Source organism: Castanea sativa, chromosome 11 (assembly GCF_040712315.1).
Source record: "Castanea sativa cultivar Marrone di Chiusa Pesio chromosome 11, ASM4071231v1".
Taxonomy (NCBI): Eukaryota; Viridiplantae; Streptophyta; class Magnoliopsida; order Fagales; family Fagaceae; genus Castanea; species Castanea sativa.
Genome location: NC_134023.1, coordinates 36,218,721 through 36,238,279, shown reverse-complemented (window position 1 = coordinate 36,238,279; position 19,559 = coordinate 36,218,721). Strand labels below are relative to the sequence as shown.

The window sequence follows — 19,559 nt, the reverse complement described above, 5'->3', positions numbered from 1 at the left end:
TTCATCAAAATAACAACAACAATTATTATCTTGGCAGATTTTGTGAACTGATGTAAGATTAGATGCTAAATAACACCAACAATTATTATCTTGGCAGATTTTGTGAACTGATGCAAGATTAGATGGTATAGAAGGAACTCTTAGAACATTTTAAAGATGAATGGCTGAATTAGGTGAAGGAATGAGAGTATTACCTATGTGTGAGATTGACAAGTTTTACCCATTACCAACTATGAGATGATCCTGTCCATTGTAAGGTTTGGGAAAGCTGAGATGGTTAAGGCAAAAGGTGACATGATCAGTGGCTGCATTGTCTGCAACCCAAGGCTGCTCTTGTGTGATTACTGAGTTGGATGAAGTGGCCATTGTTGCCAATTTTGTAGAAGGATGCTTGCCTTGATAGGCATAATCCATCCTATGGTAGCAATTGATGGCTAAGTGACCAACCTTACCACAAATCTAATAGGTAGGTCTCACAGGTCTTGTGCCTGATGTTTGATTTGATAAGTACTGGGAGAACTGATTAGAAGTAGGACCTCTGTCTCTACCTCTGTTGTTGTTTCCTCTGCCTTGACCTCATTGGAAGATTGATTGTAGGAATTGTAGCCATTGTTATTGCTAGGCCTAGGTGTAGTATTGACAGCCATAGCAAAGGTAGGATCTTTGATTTCCATACCTTCATTCAGTGATTCTTCCTTAGCATTTAACATAGTAGCTAATTCATCAAAACTCAATTTTGTGCTTCTGGTTCTAATAGTTTACCTAAAGGCACTAAATTCTCTAGGAAGACCTTTGAATGCAACGTGGAGTATGCCCTCATCATTAAGTAGGACACCAACTGCCATTAGTTTGTCCTTAATGATCTTGATCTTTTGCAAATATCCATCTACAAAATCAGAACCCTTTATGACATTATGTAATTCTCCCTTGAGATTCATAATATGAGATCTTCAAATAGAAGAGAATTTGTTCTCCATGACTATTTACACTTCCAAAGCTGAAGAACAACCAACAGTCAAAGCAAGAACTAAAGGTGTAAGTGTGGAGCTGATGAAGGTAAGCAAGGCTCTCTCTTTGGATTTCCAAGTGAGATAATCTGGATTGAGCACAGTTGTAATTGTACTCGAAAGATCCTTAAGAAACTTCTCTGGAACAAGTTGAACTTCATCAAGAAGCTTAATCATCAAGTAGGTCTCTAGCACCATTGAAATTTGGTGCTTACAAACAATGTAGTTTGAGTTATCAAGCTTGACATTCATCATATTGGCCATGCTTGACAATAGCAGTAAAGGCTGATTGACCAAATTCATTGGCCAAGTTTTAGTTAATGGAGACACAGTAGAGGATGAAGTTGTTGAAGTTGAAGCCGCCATTGTGGAGCATGTACTAGCAAAAATTGTGCTAGCAAGGATCGTAGTTTGCACTAATACCATGAAGAAAACTAAGCAAAACTTGAATTTGCAAGTACACAGTGAAGTAAGCAGATTAAAAAAAATAAAAAATAAAAAAAATAAAAAAAAAGAGAAGTAAAAGGGGAAGAGAGAGAGAGAGAGAGAATGAGAGATTTCTAGAAGAGATTTTTTTGTAAAATGCTTGCTTAAGAGCATCCACACTAGCTCAGTTAAAAATTTGTAAAATAAAAGAAAGTACAATTTTTACACATTTTATGCAAAAAAAATACCCACATCAGTGGGTGTATAAATAGCCAAAAATGTGGAAATCCATACACGAGCTACAGTACCGTGTAAATATACACGAGTACTGTAGCTCGTGTATGGATTATTTTATTCCAGAAATAGTTTGCTCCATTTTTCCTCTCTCTTCTCCGTTCTCAACGAACTCAACAAATTCAGTATCATCCACAGAGAAATTAACACAGATACTCAGTAACAAACTCAGACATACACTTGCTCAAAAAAAAAAACACACAGATACACAAACACACCCACGATGCTTTGGTCGGCGGAGCTGCGGATCGGAGCTGGGATCGGTGGTGCTGGGGATCGGAGATCGGAGCTGGGATCGATGGTGTGTGGATCGGAGATCATGGCTTGGCTCGGTGGTGCGTGGATCGGAGATCGCGGCTGGGCTCGGCGTGGATCGGAGATCACGGCTGGGCTCGGTGGTCGTGGATCGGAGATCGCGGCTGGGATCGGAGATTGGTGCTATAGATCGGAGATCGGAGCTGGAAAATGGGTAGAGAGAGAGAGAGAGCGAAAGAGAAATGAAGAGAAGGAGAGAGAGAGACATGAATCAGAAATGAAGAGAATAAATGAAGAGAGAGAGAGAGAGAGAGAGAAATTACCAAAAAATGAAGAGAAGGCGCGAGGCAGTTGGAGAGGAATAATAAAAAAAAGTGAGGAAATTATCATTTAATTAATAGAGGTGGTAGGATAGATGAACTGATGTGGGTGATTTGTAAAAATGAATGTGTAAAATTTTAAAATGAGGTTTTTTGTGTAAAATAGAGTAAATTTTTACACGAGCTGATGTGGTTGCTCTAATTAATTCAAAGTACAACTGCTCTGTTTATAAACTTGATCCGTCTATAACTGCATAAGTACATTTCCATAAATCACGGAACAAATCCGTGAAACCTGGAGGTGGTTAAGCTCAACAGCTAAGAGGGGAAACTGAATTTTCTACCTAAATCTAACTGTCTTCAGGCTTCCAAGAACGACAACATTTCAAGTTCTTCATCAATGCACACGTGGCTAGTTTAACTGTTGGAAAAATAATATTGAGTGAATAAGAAATTGACGTTTAATTTGTTCACTTGAAGATGTTATTAAAAGTGATGAAAATCCTGAGTCCCACAGAGAAAAGAAAAGAGATATATATGAGTTTATATGCTCATGGGACGAACATTGGGTTGGGCTTTGGCATATGTGGACTGGGCCCTCTTATCCAAATAATAATTTTTTATTATTTTATTTTTTGAGTTAGTCAGTCTATGCACAACAATTTTTATTTTGAACAGTGTGTCTGTTCATTAACGTATATAAATTCATAGTCTCTCATTCATGAAAACTGACTTTTTGAAAGAAAAAAAAAAACACTCTCAGAGAGAAAATATTTTTCTACATTCATTTGAGTTAAAGAGAGAGAAAGAGACATAGAGTAGTTCACAGAGTACAGACTTTGTGTGCTTCTTCTCCGTGCTATAGATCATTTTATCTTAGGAGATAGACGTCCGTGAGTTTTAAAGCACTACAAATTGCGTGAGGGGGGAAATCTGATTTAAGGAGATTGTGTCAAATACAAGACTTGATCTGAATCATTCATTATTCTTGTATTTGGTCTTTGAGTTGTTAATTATTTGCATATTTCTTTATATATATATATATATATATATATATATATATATATATATGTGTGTACAGTATTATCTATTGCTTTTGCTATCACATCATTTTTTGTTATTACTTCTATTTAGATTTGTATGTTGTTCTTTTTTATTAATCACAAAAGTAAATTGTTGAAATAAATTCAACAATCTTAAAGTAGAATTTCTCTATAATTTATTTTTGTGATTTACGGTGAAAGGAATTTTGTGTTTTTTGATAAACTTGTGTGCCAACTGATAATCGGCGATTTGTTTCACTATGGACAAAAAAAACTTGATAAAAAATGAGTTTGTGTTTATCGTTTAGCGTGAATATCTACTTGTTATATTATAAATTATTTTGTGATCTTCAAAAGTTGATTACGTGTTTGACTGTGCTGGTGATATTGATTTTTCAAGGCTATCCATCTTCTTTTTAATATTATACAATTAATTTGATCTTTGCTTTTTGATAAAGTTGATTTGTGTCTGGCAGTTGGTGGTTTTGTTTATTCAATATCTTCCATCTTCTTTCATTATACTGTATAATATTAGGATATTTGTCTCTTTTGGATTTGTGGTTGATTGGGCATAGTGTAGATTCATGTGGGTAGACTGTATGATTTGTGCCTGCTCTATTTCTAGCTTTTCACGTGTATCTGCAATCTCTATTTCCAGACGGTATAATATATACTATCAATAGTATTTAAATTATATAGGTAAGAATTATATTATATATTTTAATGTATATTTTTTAGATTTATACATGCATATGCATGAGGTTACAAATTAGTTAATAATAATATATGTAAAATGTAATCAAATCAGCAAGTAACAGGAACAAAAATCTTAGAAACATCTCGGTTACCAACATTTCAACATATTTGGAATTTTTGTATCCATAGATTGTAAATGACATAATGTCCATTATCTCAATTTCTTTTATGCATATGAACAATACCCTAAAAAAAATCTCACATCTCACATATCTATGTTAGTCAGTATTAAGAATATACTTATCATATTCTTACTCTATATGATTCATAACATGATTAATCATCTACAGCACGTGTTCTTGGACATTTGTAATCATTTCATCTTTCATTGATAATATTGATAATATTTTATGTTTCATGTATATAATTGACCAGTTTATGCTAATTCCGAAATGAAGGATGATCATCTTCCAATTAGTAGGGTAAGTAGAAGCCAATAATTGAAGTAAGTTATTTAAATCTAAAAGCAATTCAAGAAACTTTTCAACGGGAAGTATTTGAGAAAAAAAATCAACTCATGTAAGCCCCAAAAGTCAAAATGATATCAAAATATATGACTTTTTATATTCGTGTCCAAAAGCTTCACTTCATATGGATCCTCCCTACTTTCCTTCACAACGAAGGATAATCAACTATAACCTTCCAACTGGCAGAGTCAACAGATGCCATTAATTTGAGTAAATTTTTTAAATCTAGAGGTAATTCAGGATACTTTTCAGCTAGAAGGATTTAAGGAAAAATTAATTCTTGTAAGTCCCAAAACATATATAATACCCAACCTAGTGCTATATCGTTTTTCATATTCGTGTCCAAAAGCTTCACTTCATACTCATATGGATCCTCTCCACTTTACAAATCTCGCGCATCTTTAAAGCATAGTTGACCAAATGTTCCAGAACCCTATCCTATACTTTGTAAATCAATAAATTTTTTGGCAAAGTCCTATCCTACTCTGTACTTTGTAAATTATTAACTGATTCATCAAAGCTGTAATCAAATCGGCTAGTGACTAGAACAAAATTTTTATAAACATCTCGTTACCAACATTTCAACATATTTGAAAATTTTCTATTTCTACGATTGTAAATGACATATTGTCCATTATCACAATTCTTTCTTGCACATTTATGAACAATTCTCTAATAAACCTCACATATTTGTGTTTGTTAGTGTGAGGGGATGAGGATCCAAGAACACAAATAAAGTGATTAAGGACAGCACTGAGGAAGCGAACCCCGAGAAACACTAGCAAAATGTCCTTAGAAAAATACTAGCTACTTTGTGTAAAGGCAGAAAAATTACATTGGACGAGGACTTTGAGGATGCCAACTTACTCTCAGTAAACCGAGAACCAAAGCTAAAGGAAGTTGGGTGCAAACTGAGGGTGAAAAGAGATACTTGGCACTGAACAAAGAAGAAAGGAAAAAGGAGGGGTAAAGCAACCATCCCCTTCGTATTAAATGCACACAATCACTTAGCTAGCCGCATTAATGAGGAAATGACCTATGAACTGTATCCACACAACTCATATCTCAATGTAGAAACTTTCTAGTAAGATCTTGATGGGACAAGTATCAAGGAAATTTGATTCTAACCCTCCAAATGTGGGGCTCAGATACATCTTGGCTGATTATATAAAGCCAAGAAGCCCCTAGATCGATGGATGGATTTTTTCTGAACTTAGAAATTACTTGTGACTAAGGAAGTCAATACCGTACCGGAGGCTGTATCGGTTTGGCCACCAGTACGATATATTTCGAATACCGGTCAATATCGGTGTACCGTTTCGGGTTTACCGCTATTATATATATACACACACACACACACACACCAAAATCTCTAGAACCATGTTTATAAACATATAATATTTCACTTATATTATAGTAAATATAAAAGTTTATCATAAAACATTACCTCAATTCAGAACAAATTATTCATAGTTTTAAACTTTAGTATCAATTAAAAGAAAAAAAAACACAATATAAAAAATAGAAAGCTTAGTTGTTCATTGCATACTAAGAAAATAAATAATACTAATAAGTTAATGTAAATAAGTTACCATTATGCCCTTACAAAAATTCAAAAATTACAAAACTAAAAATAAAAAAAAATAAAAAAAGCTTTTTTCTGTACCGGCCGGTACACCCGGTACCGACCGGTATTGCCCAAAATTGGCCAGTATGACCGGTACGGCCGGTATTTTTTCCGATACAATATAGAAGTGTACCGGTACCGGTGCACTGGCCGGTACGGCTAGTATCGGTACGGTATCGACCACCTTGCTTGTATCCCCTATCTCAAACTAAACTCGAGGACCCCAATACCACCATTCCAAGACTGTTCCTTATTAAATATCATTTGTTCATGTTTGGAATCAATTTTATTAAATTTATCCTCTTGTTAAAGTTATTTAAGGTTGATTGAGCATCACACCTCTTAAAAATTAATTGTGTGAGCAAAAGTAGCAAGATAAAATCTATCAACGTCATTATTTACTTTTTGCCCGCCACAGTTAGTACTAAGAAATACTTATCATATTTTTGCTCTATATGATTCGTAACATGATTAATCCTTTGCCACACTTGTGTGTTACTTGGATATTTATAATCATTTAATCTTTCATTCATATAATTGACCTGTTTCAACTAATTTCACAATAAAAGATGATCAACTATGACCTTCCAATTAGCAGAGTCAATAGATGCCAATAATTGAAGTAAGTCCTTTAAATCTAGAGGCAATTCATGATACTTTTTAGCACGAAGGATTTGAGGGGGGAAAAAAAATCAACCCTTGTAAGCCCCAAAAGTCAAATTGATACCCAATACCCAATTCTAGTGCTATTTTGCTTTCCATATTCGTGTCAAAAAACTTGATTTCATATTCACATGGATCCACTCATGTCTTTTCAAAGTTTTTTTTTTTTTTTTTGGAGAATTTTTTCAGAGTATAGTTTACCAGATGTTCTAGAACCCCATCCTATACTTTGTAATTTAATAAAAAATTTTGGGAAAGAATCCCATCCTACCCTATTATTTGTAAATTAATAACTATTTTTATCAAAGATGTAATCGAATTAGCAAGTAATTGGAACAAAATTTTTAGAAACATTTCGATTACCAACATTTCAACATATTTGGGATTTTTTTAGTCTTTCGATTGTAAATGACATATTGCATATGAACAAAACCTATGTTACCTTGTGTTAGTGTACCAAGAATATACTTATTCCATTCTTGGTCTATATATTTTTATTTATTTATTTTTTTGCCAATGCCACAAGGATGATTTACTATGATTTTCCATCCCGAGGCAATAGCATTAGATGCATTTTCCATCATGTTGTACAAATTCTTTTTTTGAGGATAATTTTGGTATATATGCCCCCAAGATATGCCCAAAAATCAAAAGCTAAAATGCAAAACACACGTTTGAAGAGCGTTAGTTCCGTTGTCAATTTTTTGTTGATGTTTACATTTAGTAACATATTCGACGAAGACATGTGCTAGTTGGGCTCAATTAAATGATGACATGTGGAATTTATTATTGCATGTAATTATTCAACTTAAACAAATCTTTAAAATACTTCAAATAAAAATAAAATAAATTCAAACCCTTGAAAATCAAACTAGTGACCTAGCCTATTGGTTGGTGCTTAACTTACAAATGGGGTGTTTGAAACACGGGAGTTGAAAATACTTTTTTTTTTTTAGAGAGTTTCAACCTATGGTGTTGCTCCTGATGATAGTTAGCCTCAATTAAATGATGACATGTGGAATTTATTATTGCATGTAATTATTCAACCTAAACAAATCTTTAAAATACTTCAAATAAAAAATAAATAAATTCAAACCCTTGAAAATCAAACTAGTGACCTAGCCTATTGGTTGGTGCTTAACTTACAAATGGGGTGTTTGAAACACAAGAGTTGAAAAAAGTTTTTTTTTTTTTTTTAAGAGAGTTTCAACTTATGGCGTTTGCTACTAATGATAGTTGGCCTCAATTAAATGATGACGTGTGGAATTTATTATTGCATGTAATTATTCAACCTAAACAAATCTTTAAAATACTTCAAATAAAAAATAAATAAATTCAAACCCTTGAAAATCAAACTAGTGACCTAGCCTATTGGTTGGTGCTTAACTTACAAATGGGGTGTTTGAAACACAAGAGTTGAAAAAAAAAATTTTTTTTTTTAAGAGAGTTTCAACTTATGGCGTTTGCTACTAATGATAGTTGGCCTCAATTAAATGATGACGTGTGGAATTTATTATTGCATGTAATTATTCAACCTAAACAAATCTTTAAAATACTTCAAATAAAAATAAAATAAATTCAAACCCTTGAAAATCAAACTAGTGACCTAGCCTATTGGTTGGTGCTTAACTTACAAATGGGGTGTTTGAAACACGGAAGTTGAATTTTTTTTTTTTTTTAGAGAGTTTCAACTTATGACGTTCTCTCTTGATGATAACTCTTTATCATTAGATCAAGACACCAATTAGTCTTTGGTGTAGGCGAGGATTGAACCCTAGATCTCTTATATAACCATCAGAAACTTTACCAGTTAAATTAATTGAAACCCATAGAATTGAAAAAAACTTAAAGAGTAATCTTAGAACTTAAAAGAATTAGAAAACAAGTTTGACCCACGTTCGATTTTTAGAACTGATTATTAATGTTAAAAAAACTGAAATTTAGAGGTTAACCCGATTGGGACGGTCAAGTCTAAGTTTTAGAACAGTGCAAAATATTGTAATAATTTCACGACAAATAAGATGCTATTAGTTTTAATTGGAGGCCAACATTTTCGCTTGTCTTGTTCTCCTGTCTGTGCCAATAGTGAATACAATTTTCTAGCCTAGAATCTTGCTTATTGGGCCTCTATCTGTGATGAATATGGAGAGGCCCACTGGAAGATATGGAGATGTCCGCCATGACATTTGTTGCGTATAGTTTATTCCGGTTGAAATAGTTGAAAATGTTTTGTTCCAGTCATTCAATCGATGCACATAATCCTCCCAACTTCCATTTTGGCTCAAAAGAAAAACTCTGTTTCAGTCAATACGCGTATTTCAACCGGTACATAATCTCAGCTTTTTTCTTTTCTTCTTCATGTCTTATCTTTGCTAATTGTTATATCTTTTTTCACTTCTGTTTCTCTTATATGCCTCTCATGAAAAAAAGTGGTTTGCATATGTACAAATTAATTGTAATAAAATATTTATAACTTTGTTTTAACTTTTAATTGATGTATGCTTAACTTTTACGCCAAATATTGTCAAATGTTACTGTCAAGGGCAGCAACTCAGTATAGAAAGATAAGAGGAACCAAGACACTGAAGGTAGAGTAATGGGTGCCATTTTTTTTTGCTTATGTACAAGTTCTTTGTCTTTTTTTTTTTTTTTTTTTCATAAAAAAAAAAAGATGGGTGTGATTTTACTGATGATGAGTCATATTTGTTCTTGTCTAATGTCCACCTATGCATGATTGGTAACAAATGGCATTGTCTGGTTTTTGATGGGGTGGGCATGTTCTTTGAAGAGAATGACAGCCCAATTGATAATCAATGGCTTAAAAATATTGCCATTCCCATGCCAATTAATGGGTTGGAGGTTTGAGGTGGGGGGGATTTATGTAGGGTTGGGCAGGTATATAACTATGTTAGCTTTCTTAGCATGTAGTTTTTTCTGCTCAAAAATGCTAAAGCACAACAAATTTCACAAACTTGTAGAGTTGTTAGGTTGTGAATTATGTAACATCACTTTCATTGGACCACTATTGACATCACTTTTATTGTAGACCAATCCAACCTACCACCTCTGCAGTTGCGAAAAATGTTGAGAAATTTGTTGTCTTTAGACTTATTTTTTTCTACTAAGAGCATAAGCTACTAAACTTTATAGTAGATGTGCAAGTTTTTTTTTTTTTTTTTGAAGATAATTCAATAGTTGGGGGTGAGGGATTTGAACCCTATATATGTCTCCATTGGAAACATCAGGAGGTGCCAAGCAGTTTGAGTTACAAGGCTCTTGGCTTGGTATGGGTCTTAAGATGCTTGGGATTGCTAGCACAGAGTGATGATGTGAGTTTCTTGTTGGTCTCCATTCTTTTCATCAATGGAACAATAAGACAAAAGTGACCCTTAATGGTTGCTGCTGCAACTTTAGTTCTCTTAATTGTGATATGTGAAAACACTAATTCTGGAATTGCCTTTTCCATTTTGATTCGAAAAACTTTGCAAATAATCTAGATTGGCATACATCATGCATGGGCCATTCTCTCCTTGCAATTACTCTTATCGTTGTTTTCATCACTACTCATAACCATTTTCTTTAGGGATATGCTGTTGTCAACATTATATCTTCATCATCACTGTCATACATCATTGAGATACTATCTTTAGGAATAATCTGTACCATGGACTTAATGGTCTTGGAATCAGGGATATAGTTATCCTTCAACAGTTGCAGTCACTGTTATAAGCCCGTGGTTGTCACCTTCACAAACATTGTCATGTTCATCTCCATTGTCACAATATCATCTTTCACCATCAGATACACTGTCATTATTATCATTGTTATGATTGTAATTGTCATTATCAACACAATATTTAACAAAGTATGCAAAATCAGCACAAAAAGAGAATGAATTCTATGAAACACCTTATTCTGGGCCATTTTTATTTCAACTTTATATATATATATATATATATATATATATATATATGTATGTATGTATGTATGTTTTTTTTTTCTTTTTAGTTATTGATACCATGGAAATTTAAAGCAACACTCAAGGATAAGGACTGAGCCCCCAATGGCCATCAAGTTGCAAATTTGAGCTCCTATTTTTTCTTTTTATTGAAATGGAGAATTTTCAAATGCTCATGTTATGAACATTATCAAGTGTCAGGCAATTTACCTGATTTCTATGCAGACTTTAGGAAATAGAGTACATATGGATCGCTTCAATGGTTCTGCCCGTCTCATGATAGTTTCAGATCTTGATTCTACAATGGTAGATTTCCTGTTAATTTGTTTATAATGGTTTATTGATATCTTTGTGCTATCCCTCTAGTGATTCAATTGGATAAGTGTTTGCAATGCAGGTTGATCATGATGATCTGGATAACCTCTCTCTTCTTAGATTTAATGCATTATGGGAAGCCTATTACCGCCATGATTCTTTGCTTGTGTTCTCAACGGGAAGGTCACCTACAAGTTACAAGAAGTTGAGGACTAGGAAACCTTTGTTGACCCCTGATATAACCATAATGTCAGTGGGAACTGAGATTACATATGGTGAATCAATGGTACCAGACACTGCCTGGACACAATATCTGAACCAGAAGTGGAGCAGAGACATAGTCACACAGGAAACAGCCAAGTTTCCAGAACTTACTCCCCAGGTACATTTTCTTGCTAATAGACTTCGGTAGTTGCCTTGGCCTTAATATGGACTGTGTGCTTAATGCTTTTGGATATTGTGTTATACAATTATTATGAAAAAAATAGGAATGTATTTGCGATTTGAGACAATCAAATATTTGTGATAAGTTCTCATACTTAAAATTTTATGTGTTTATTGCAGTCAGAAAAGGATCAACGACCACACAAGGTTAGCTTTTTTGTGGAGAAGGCTAAGGCCTGGGAAATAATCAATGTTCTCCCTAAACGCCTGGAGGAACGTGGTGTAAGGATATGCCTGTTGATCTAAAACCATATTGCTAGAACATTAACAATCTCTTTTAATGCTACTTATATGCTCAAGGATTTTGAGGATTATCTCTTTCATTCATGCTTTTATGGCCTTTTTTAATTTTTCTTTATGTGTTTGTTACTAAAGCTTCTTATTTATTCTTGAATACATATTCATCTAATCTTGATTTGTTCTTGCCCAGGTAGATGTAAAAATAATTTATAGCAGCGGGATTGCATTGGATATATTACCGCAAGGTGCTGGCAAAGGGCAGGCTCTTGCATATCTGCTTAAAAATTTCAAAGTTGATGGAAAAGTGCCTATGCATACTCTTGTTTGTGGTGACTCTGGAAATGATGCTGAACTGTACAGCGTTCCTGAAGTCTATGGTGTGATGGTTTGTAGTCTGATAAGCATGTTTAGTTTATCACGTGCTTGTTTTATGTCATCCTAGTTACAAATTGATAATTGTGATATCAAGTGCCACTTATTATCAAATATGCAGGTTAGCAATGCACAGGAAGAATTGTTGCAGTGGTATACACAAAATGCCAAGAATAATCCTAATATAATTCATGCCACTGAGAGATGTGCGGCTGGGATCATACAAGCCATTGGTAAATTTTTTCTGGGACCAAATGTATCTCCAAGAGATATTAGAGACTTTCAAAAATGCAAAGTAGACACTTTTAGTCCTAGTCATGAAGTGGTGAAGTATTATTTGTTTTATGAGAGATGGCGACGTGCAGAAGTTGAGAAATCTGAGCAGTACGTGCAAAATCTAAAGTTAGTATTTGTAAGTGTAATCTGGTATTATTCTACATTATTTTATTAAACAATGCAGTATATGCAAAAATATAGCCTGGCGAAAGCCATTTTGAAGTCCTTCATTTGAGTAATGTAGATTTCAAAGTGAAGAATAATTTTTGAGTTGAAGATTGAATAAAGAGAATTAGCTAAGGAAGGACCAAATAAAACAAAAAGGAAAGAGGTGGATTCAGGCAGTGAGACTAGACATGATGTTCTTTATTCCTCAACAATATGACATAGACATAGGATTCGTGTTCAATTGAACCTTCAAAATTAATAACCATGGTGAATATAAACTTATTAGTTAATTAAGTTTCTCTACCTCTTCTATAAATTAATATAAAAAAATAATAATAATAACACAGAAGGAAACATAAGCATTTTTCGATTGAAGAATCCAAGCATAATCAATTTTTAGAAACTATTTCATATACATGCAGTCAATTCTTACCTTGCATACCTTTTCTGTCATTGCAATTTGATATAATTTGCTAAAAACAACAATTTAATTGCTACTTTGCTCTTACTTTTTTTTCCCTCCTTTCCCCTAGTGTCCATTGGGTATTTATGTCCATCCCTCTGGAGGTGAGCAACCTTTCCACCAGTGTATAGATTCTATGGCTAAATTGTATGGGGACAAGCAGGGACACCGATTTCGGGTATGGGTGGATCGAATATCTTCTGCACAAATTGGTTCAGACATATGCTTGGTGAAGTTTCATAAGTGGGAGCTATCTGGTGAGATTTTTTTGATTAACATAATTGATATTGATATATGAACTCTTAGTTTGTATTCTACTTTACATCTTTAGGGATGGACTGGGCTATGCTCAGCTCAGTTCAGTCCTGCCATAGCCCACTCTAAATAAAGAATTCCTTCATTCTGCCATAGCCCAGTCCAAATAAAGAATTCCTTCATTCTGTCCATGGATGAACTCAATGCAGATTCTGATTCTAATCATAACAAAGCCGACCATGCTGTCCTAGACTATTCAAGCTCCAAATTGTTGTCTAAACTTCCAAAAATAGACTCCGATTTTTGCAATTGTTAATGCTCTATTTCTTAAGGAAACATCTGTACATAAAGTAGATAAATAAATTTGGCTGAGGCATTTCTATACTTCCTGCAAAATTTATCCTTGAATAGAGATTTGCTTTTCATATCTCAGGCGGCAGTCTAAATTCTTTATTGGCTTAGGACTAGAATAACTCCAACTTTATCAGTGATGAAATTTTTTCCTTTCTTTTGTTCTTTAATACTGTAGGAAAAATTTGATAAATAAGTGCACCAACTATCATCTATCCTTTTCATTAGTTTTGTTATTGTAGGGATGAAATGAATGGCAATTGTTACAAGTACCTTTGTTTTGAAACCATCTTGATTATTCATCAATCTAAGTTGTTCATTGTCTTTTTGAATATTTAATATTTTATTTTTCTAGAATATGTGAAACAAAGCACTTATGCAATAGCAATGCAACACATACACATCATTATCCAGGTTGCTAACTCCAACCATTGACATTATATGAATCAAACAGCAAACTACTAAATCCAGTATATCATCTTCACTAGAGTTTAGTTAAAAATTGACATGGCCATAAAGGAAGTGTTTCCAAATTTGTTACCGATAGCAGAGGACGAAGAAGAACCCGTGCAGTTTGGGTGCTATGCAAGTTGGGGAATTCCTCAGAATCTCAATCTTATTCATGCCTTTCATGTATTGGAATTGGAGTCAGCTGATTTTCTCTTGCTTTGGTCTGTGCCATTCTAAATTCCTGTTGGAGAAGGGCCTAACTGATTGTGGTGGAAGCTGAACTGCAGTGGCAAGTTCAATTTTTGTTCTTGTTCTGAGGTACTGAGAATTTCTATTGGTTTGCAGTTCCCTTAGAGGAGTATCTGGGGTAGCAAAATCCACAAAGAAGGTTTTTTTTTTTTTTTTTTGGGTCAGCAACATTAGGTAAGATCTTTTGTGCGGATAATTTTTCCCAAAGCAAATATCATCCTAGTGGGTTGGTGTTGCACGTGCAAAGGAATTGGCAAAGGATATATGGTCATTGTCTTTAATGTTTTTTGGAGTACATTGGGTGATGCTGCAGAGGTTGATTGATGCAAGCTTTTGTTGGAAAGTATAGGAGTTGCTCCATCTGATGTGCAGCTCATTTATGCCTTATGTGGATAATTTGGAGAGAGAGAGAGAGAGAGAGGAATAACCACTTATTTAATCATTATGAGCTGTCTGCTTTTGAGGTGAAGTCAATATTTCCATTCTTTGTATGAGTGGTTGAGTTCTTTTGGCACTGTTTCTATTCTTTCTTTTGTAGATTTTATAGAATTTCTAGAGCTTAGTTTGTAATTTTTTAGGGCAACCTATTCTATTCTTATTTTCTACAGAAGTCTTATAACTTCTTGTTGCTTATCAAAGAGAAGGAAAAAAAAAAAAATCTTATAGCAGCATCTTTATGCATCACTGTTGTAGAAGAAAATAAAGCAAATGACTTTTTCAAGTACCGTAAGCCATTAGTAGCGAAATGGCTTCATTATTAGTAGATTTTCTTGTCCTTGCTTGGAGTTTTGTCATATGCAGTACAGTAGACTGGCTACAGTTGTATTAAAGAGCTAAATTAGCCAAATTGGAATTGCTACTGATGAGTGTTCAACAACAGCTAAAGGCTCTAGTGGTTCCAAACAAGTGATAGGTTGGTTTTCTTTCTTCTTTACTTTTCCCAGCAAGGGGATAATGAGTTCCATAGGCATCAGGTTGGGTTTCTTCGCCTGGGCGACTTTGTAGCAGTGAGGTTCATTGTAGGCCTCTGAAATTGTCCTATTTGTTAGATAATATGCATACAGCTTTAAATAAGTGGTCTGTGTTTCTTATTATATTTTGAAAGATTGGACAACCACAAGAACCGATACTTGTTTAAAGGATTGGTTAATTTTAAATATTTCTCATAGGGTTCTCCTTTTTCTCCCAAAAAAAAAAAAAAGTCTTTACTACAACATCAACAATAAACCTGTAGTCCCAAAACTTTGAGGTCAGCTATGGTTCCTCAACATGTACTATTTTCCTCTTTTCTATCTTATCCAAAATTGTACTCTGTTGTCACCTCTTTAATTAATACATTCTTTTCACTACTTCAACCAATGTTATTTTACGTCTCTCTTCCTTTTTTCATCCAAAAAGGCAGAAGCCTTTGTGTGTGTGATAAGATATGTTGCAGCAAGAGAGAGAGAGTATGTGCAATGCACACATCTGGAGAAAGAAGTGAGTGTGGATCATAGATGAGATAAGTTAAGAAAAGAAACTTGTTGATGTCATCTTACAATCATATTTAATTGACCTTTTTATTTAGATTCTTAATTTTGCTATTGTTGATGTCATCTTACAATAATATTTAATTGACCTTTTTATTTAGATTCTTAATTTTGATAAGCAAAAATAAAGATGAAGAGCTTCATGGGAATTTTTGTGTGAAAAGAGCATAAATTGAAAAATTCTGCATGAAGCTCTTTATAGTAAAGAGAGTTTATAAAATCTTTGCATTTTCTCTCACTTGTGTCTATTGCTAAATTGTTGGTTATTCTTATAGGGAATGAGCTGCAGTGCTATGTGACAACAGTCTTAATGAGTTTAAAGGTATTACCACAAATCGGCTCTTCTCATTCCTCGAAATATATTACTGTCCTTCAACTCCTTTCTGATTTACTACTTGATTACATTGGAGAGAGCATAAGTATGGTAATTATTAATGTATTATCTGTGATTTCTGGGTTTCATCAGGCAGAGCTACCAGATGGTTTCAGCTGGGTGCACATGCATCAGACTTGGTTGGATGATTCAAGAGCAAGAGACCAGACGGTCTGGTGCTTCTAGGTTTCCAACTAGTTCAACATGTCAATAAAATCATCTACTCACCTCCAATTTCTCACCAATTCTTCACTGTTACATTGATTCTGTGTTTGAGTAGACTATAGATCATTTGCATACAGTGACACCATAGGCTCTATCTAAGTGAACTTAGTTCACCAGATTGTCCACATAAGGCATAAGCAAAGAGGGGCTGCATTCCAAAAACCAACTTCTCTAACTAAAAAGTACATCTATAACTCTCTTAGGCATTACCATTGAACTCCAAGCATAATAAAAATAAAATCTTACAGCTCACAAGCAACTGGGCAATGAACTGAAGGATCTTGCAGGATGCCAATTCCAATTGCAGCTTGGAATACAGTGTATTATGCACTAGCCACTCTGGGTGATGTTTCTCTTCACCAAACACAGTATATGTTTCCTTACAAAATCTCCAATTTTATCACCATAATGAGCAGAACATTTGTTCTTTGACTAACCGCTAGAGGAGTTCCTTTTAGCAGTGCATTTTGAAATACTTTCGAAGAATCAACTTCAATTATATGAAATGTTATTAGAAAAAAGTGGAAATGTAAATTTTTAAATAAATCTAATTAATAATATGAACCTATTGCTTGAGTAAATCAACAAATATTCAATTGTTTTTAATAACTTAGGCATATAATTATTTTTTATATTATTGATTGCATATGCTATATAATGTGTTGTTTTGCACATCATAGGTAATTAAGCACCTTTGAATATTTGAAGCAAATATTTTCTGGATAACGTATCCTTCATCATTTGCTTGTATAGTGTTCCTATCTTCCCAAGGAACACACTTGTTAAAACTGTCTTAGACTGCAAAGAGGCTTGCAGCAGCTTCAGACCCTAGCAATAAAATGGAAATTCTAACTTTCTCGCTGAGCAGCAAAAGATAAAATATGATAAAAAAGAATGTTACATGCCTCATATCAAAATGAACCATAACATACCTCATCCATGCCCAAATGAACAACCCTCTCCTCAAGTGCACCGATTTCCTTGACATTGAACTTCTGGAGCAAAGTAATAATGGATGTAGTAGACATAGGCTTCACTACCAAGTCATCCATCACCACGTAAGTCACCACCCCTTTCACATAACCACCCTCATCATTGGACAATGCTTCTTTTGCCATTGCTGGAGAAATATATGGTACATTAACAGACATCAAGTATTGGCATTGTGGGCAAGTGACACGTGGATCATCAGCTACATTTTGGTGAAAATACTGACACATGTAAAACTTGTTAACACTCACTGATTTAACAGTACTTGACAGAAAGAGAGGGTAACTAGTAGCACTTGCTGGAGTTTCGGGCTTTAGAATGGCATCCTTGCTCTGGTTTGGCTGCAAGTAAGCCTCACTGAGAGTTTCTATGCTCTCATACACATTGCCTAGGGAACCCACCATGCTATTCTTGGTGAGTAGATTAATTACATTTCCAAGTGGTAGAGAAAGAATGTTAAATAAGAAATCTACAAAGTCCTTTCCAGCTTCTGCAAATAGGACTTTGTTGCCCTTTGTGTCAATTAGGAGCTTCAGGCTCACTTTGCAGGTTGCCATTGCTGTTTAGGCTGATTAATTGTGGTATGAAATTTGAAGTGGCTTTGTTGATAAGGGCATATATAATGTGGTTGGAGGAGGCTCCAATACATAGGGAAGAGGAACGGTCGAAACATAGGGTTGCTGCAATTAAGGCCACGCCTAATGGGAAAGAGTGAAATGGAATTACTTAGCCAGTGGCTAAGTGACATTATTCCAAAAATTTGAATTTTTTTATACTAACATTTATGAAGACGTTTCTCCTTCTAAAGGAATGGCAGAACCTTATACTGCCATAACTAATGCAGCTATATATATTACAATCAACGTGTAAATTTTAAAGTTTGGTATGATGAAGTACGTTCTAATGTATGATGATGATGATGTGTAAAGTAATGTATCCTTTTGTTGACGTTCACATCGATGATGAAGACATGAATGCTAGTTATTATTTAGGGCGATTGTGGTTTTCGAAATTAGGGCATTTTGATAGTGTGTTTTTACAACCAAAAACTCTGTTTCGCAACAGAAATTTCTGATAACTTTTTTACAAATACTCATTTCAAATGAAAAACACCATTTTGCAATAGTTTATACAAATGCAACCTTAGAGTTGCTTGTTCTCTAGCATTGCTTATTATCTAGGGTCATGCTAAGAATCCATTTTAAGAAAGTTTTGATATCACTTTTATGAAAAATGAAAAAAACCGTCAAAATATTAATTTTTTTTATCCCATAAAATCTTTCTTTAAATAGATTATTAGCCAATGCCCTAAGGGCATTCGTTAGCATTTTCCTATTATCTATACTACTATTTAAGAGACTTACTCTATTTAGACCAGATTTTTTTAGTTCCAAAATACCCCTACACCCTACGTTTAAGTAGGGTCAAAACTTGGTAAAATTGTTTCCTTAACTCCCACGTAAAACATGGGAAAAATTGGAAACTAACACCAAGCTTCAAACAATTTTGTTAGTTAGCAACGTTTCCAAACTATTTAGGAAACTTATATCTCGAGAGTGAAAGGCTCGATTTTGCTCTTCGAACTCGAGCCACAAAGCCACAAGTTTCACGTGGAAATCAAGTCTTTAAGACTCGAGTTCCATAATGAAATGGACAAAGGAACAAAAAAGAAGCAAATGCAGATGAACAAAGAAGAAGCTGATACGATACAAAGAAGAAGATAAGGCAAATCAAAAACAACAAACCCAAACCCCTAATAGAAACAACGAACCCAAAGAGATTAAAAAAAAAAACAAGATTAGATCCAGGCGAGATCAACGAACCCAAATCTCCCTAACCACCCTTCAACTCGGACTAAATCCAGGCGACGGTGGCCAGCTCGGACTAAACTCAGGCAACAAAAGCTCCAAGCGGTGGTGGCTAGGGCTCTAGGCAAAGGATTTGTTGCAAAGCTTTTCTTCTTCCTCGGGCGTTTGGGGTTGTCCTCTATCTCTTTTTTCTTTAAATCGTGCCTCTCAGAGTCGATTTCAAAGAGCAAAATTG

The 19,559-nt window shown here is 34.4% G+C and overlaps 2 protein-coding genes across 5 annotated transcripts; one reads left to right on the top strand and one right to left on the bottom strand.

The window, feature by feature from the left end:
- Nucleotides 1–8,931: 8,931 nt before the first annotated feature.
- LOC142617308 (sucrose-phosphatase 2-like) lies at nucleotides 8,932–16,779 on the top strand. 4 transcript variants are annotated; one of them, XM_075790095.1, is made up of 9 exons: nucleotides 8,932–9,183; nucleotides 11,042–11,122; nucleotides 11,214–11,513; nucleotides 11,696–11,797; nucleotides 12,006–12,200; nucleotides 12,309–12,599; nucleotides 13,165–13,351; nucleotides 16,204–16,250; nucleotides 16,395–16,779. In XM_075790095.1, the coding sequence occupies exons 2-9, from the start codon at nucleotides 11,063–11,065 to the stop codon at nucleotides 16,485–16,487; spliced, it is 1,275 nt and encodes a 424-aa protein (XP_075646210.1). In that variant the 5' UTR covers nucleotides 8,932–9,183; nucleotides 11,042–11,062; the 3' UTR covers nucleotides 16,488–16,779. The 4 variants fall into 4 exon arrangements, 3 of the variants coding, with proteins under 3 accessions (XP_075646210.1, XP_075646209.1, XP_075646208.1); XR_012840957.1 differs by lacking the exon at nucleotides 8,932–9,183 and adding an exon at nucleotides 9,271–9,446 and having other exon boundaries at nucleotides 12,309–12,589; XM_075790094.1 differs by lacking the exon at nucleotides 8,932–9,183 and adding an exon at nucleotides 9,273–9,446 and having other exon boundaries at nucleotides 11,696–11,722.
- A 642-nt stretch (nucleotides 16,780–17,421) lies between these two features.
- Nucleotides 17,422–18,073, bottom strand: LOC142616431 (uncharacterized). Its single transcript, XM_075789290.1, has one exon. It carries the CDS (start codon nucleotides 18,071–18,073, stop codon nucleotides 17,438–17,440), a length of 636 nt encoding a protein of 211 aa, XP_075645405.1. The 3' UTR covers nucleotides 17,422–17,437.
- Nucleotides 18,074–19,559: the final 1,486 nt, after the last annotated feature.